Genomic DNA, 2,272 nt, shown 5'->3' with positions numbered 1-2,272 from the left:
TATATATATATATATATATATATATATATATATATATATATATATATATATATATATATATATATATATATATATATATATATATATATATATATAAAACAATCAACAAATTGTATAGAGCCCAATGGGTTATGGCCCTACTTTGTCTTAGGACCAAAACATCTATGGTGTTTCTTCTTGGCATTGGTGGTCCCCCACTCCAACCCCGTTTCTTTATAAACCCTTCCTCCTTGGCCATCTTCTTCATCACCATACTCCATAGCCTTCAATTCTCTCAGCAACCCAACAGAACCAGAACCCCAATAACAAACACACACACAGACCAACACGAAAATGGGCGAGAGGAAACCAAACAAAGTCACACAAGCCGCCCTTCTGAAACAAATTATAAAGAGGTGTTCAAGCATAGGGAAGAAGCATTGGTACGACGTTGTTGACGGCCTTCCACTAGACGTTCCGAAAGGACACTTTCCGGTCTACGTCGGAGTCAACAGATCACGATATATCGTCCCGATTTCATTCCTTTCTTATCCTGAATTTCAACGCCTGCTGCGGTGGTCGGAAGAAGAATACGGTTTCAATCACGATATGGGTCTCGCGATCCCATGTGAAGAAGACGTTTTCCAATCACTCACGTCCATGCTCCGGTGACCTCCCTTCTCAACATGTTTGTTTTACGATCATTCTACTCCGTTTGCTAGTGATCGTCGGTTAAGTTTCCGGTCCCATCACGAATTTTTTGAAGAGAGATGGTTCTGAGATGAGGCACGTCTGTATGGTGTATGCTTCGTATTCTCTTTTTTGAAGGCCAGTCTGTTTTCCAGAGTCAATTTTCTGAAAATCCAGCAATCGTATACGTTTCAAAGGAAACTGCGCAACTTAAGAAGACTAGTTTTCTGGATTTAGAATTTACAGCTCTGAATTGGAAGAACTGCCTTTTTTTTTTCTTATAAATCTCTCTTCATTTATTTTGTGATATAAACTTTCTATCTTTTAACGGAGTTATAATATTATATGAACCGAATGTTTGGGTGGGGTTATTTATTGTAATGACTTTTATACCCGAAAGAAATCATTATTTTTCTATTTATTTTGTTTGTTAGATACTTGTTGAACGTGTAAAAATGTAATTTTCTCCATTTGATTAAGAAGTTTCAAATTATGAGCACCTTTAAACATATGATCTAAGTCATTATATTTTGGGTAGTTTATGTTCAGTTTAACAAGCAAGTTTTCAGTCTTTTAAAGACTATGTGGAGAGAAATTATTGTATGAAAAAAATATTATTTTCAAAACTACATCTCTATCATATCCGTATTAATGCATTAAGTCAAGTTATTTATTACTAATACTATATTATGTAATACTACGTGACCTTTTAACAAATGCTAAGGTCAAGACCAAGTATATGAATTTGCTATGCAAAAATCCGAATGTGAAATTGTTGATATTAAAAAAATAAGTATATGCAATACTTAAAACATATATTTGATGTCGATAATGTTATATTCTGTAAGTATTTGATGTAAATGTGAAGAGATACTTGATAGAGCAATGCATGTGCAATTATAAATGAATAAGTATAAATTTATAAATAATGAAATAAAATAAATAAACAAGAAAAATGGACGCATACTTGGGAACCTAAGAGAAAATAGACAAGAAAAAAAAAATACTATTATTTAATTAGTAAAATTATGATTTTTTTATTAGGTCATTGTGGTTTCGTTAAGAGCTCTCGTCAAGTTATTCTAATCATGGCTACGCCACCTCCTGTCATGCGTTAAAGGGGCGCTAAAAGGAACTCGTTCCCTACATGGCTAGAGCAGAGAAAAAATAGGATGATGAGATTTGATTGGTTGGTTTTTTTTTTCTTTTTTGTTTTAATTTTACCGAAATAAAATCTATTAAACTAACACAAAATCACTACGCCATATATGTTTTTACAATTTTGATGCTAGCACTCATTCACGCTTCTGTGGTATGGATTTTTTCTTTTACAGTATGTTAAGTATACTACAATTCCCTTCTGTCTTATGTCATTTCTTGCATTATATAAAAAAGAATAGGTGATATGTAACGCATCATATTAATTCCTATTTTTATTTAGATGAGAGATCAATGTAATATAGTGGTAATCATTCTGGAGGTTACAAGTTTAAATCGTTACAAGGCGAATGTTACCGCACGAATATAAGTAAAATATTAACGAATATATATATATATATATATATATATATATATATATATATATATATATATATATATATAT

General features: G+C 31.8%; 1 protein-coding gene across 1 annotated transcript; it reads left to right on the top strand.

Annotated features, from left to right (window-relative positions):
- Positions 1 to 236: 236 nt before the first annotated feature.
- LOC111899722 (protein SMALL AUXIN UP-REGULATED RNA 12) lies at positions 237 to 1,090 on the top strand. The gene has a single exon (XM_023895578.2). It carries the CDS (start codon positions 334 to 336, stop codon positions 649 to 651), a length of 318 nt encoding a protein of 105 aa, XP_023751346.1. The 5' UTR covers positions 237 to 333; the 3' UTR covers positions 652 to 1,090.
- The last annotated feature ends 1,182 nt before the right edge of the window (positions 1,091 to 2,272 follow it).

The sequence above is a fragment of the Lactuca sativa genome, chromosome 4, assembly GCF_002870075.4.
Source record: "Lactuca sativa cultivar Salinas chromosome 4, Lsat_Salinas_v11, whole genome shotgun sequence".
In the NCBI taxonomy this organism is placed as follows: domain Eukaryota; kingdom Viridiplantae; phylum Streptophyta; class Magnoliopsida; order Asterales; family Asteraceae; genus Lactuca; species Lactuca sativa.
Note: the sequence above shows the minus strand (reverse complement) of the source record. Positions and strands in the feature narration are given on the sequence as shown.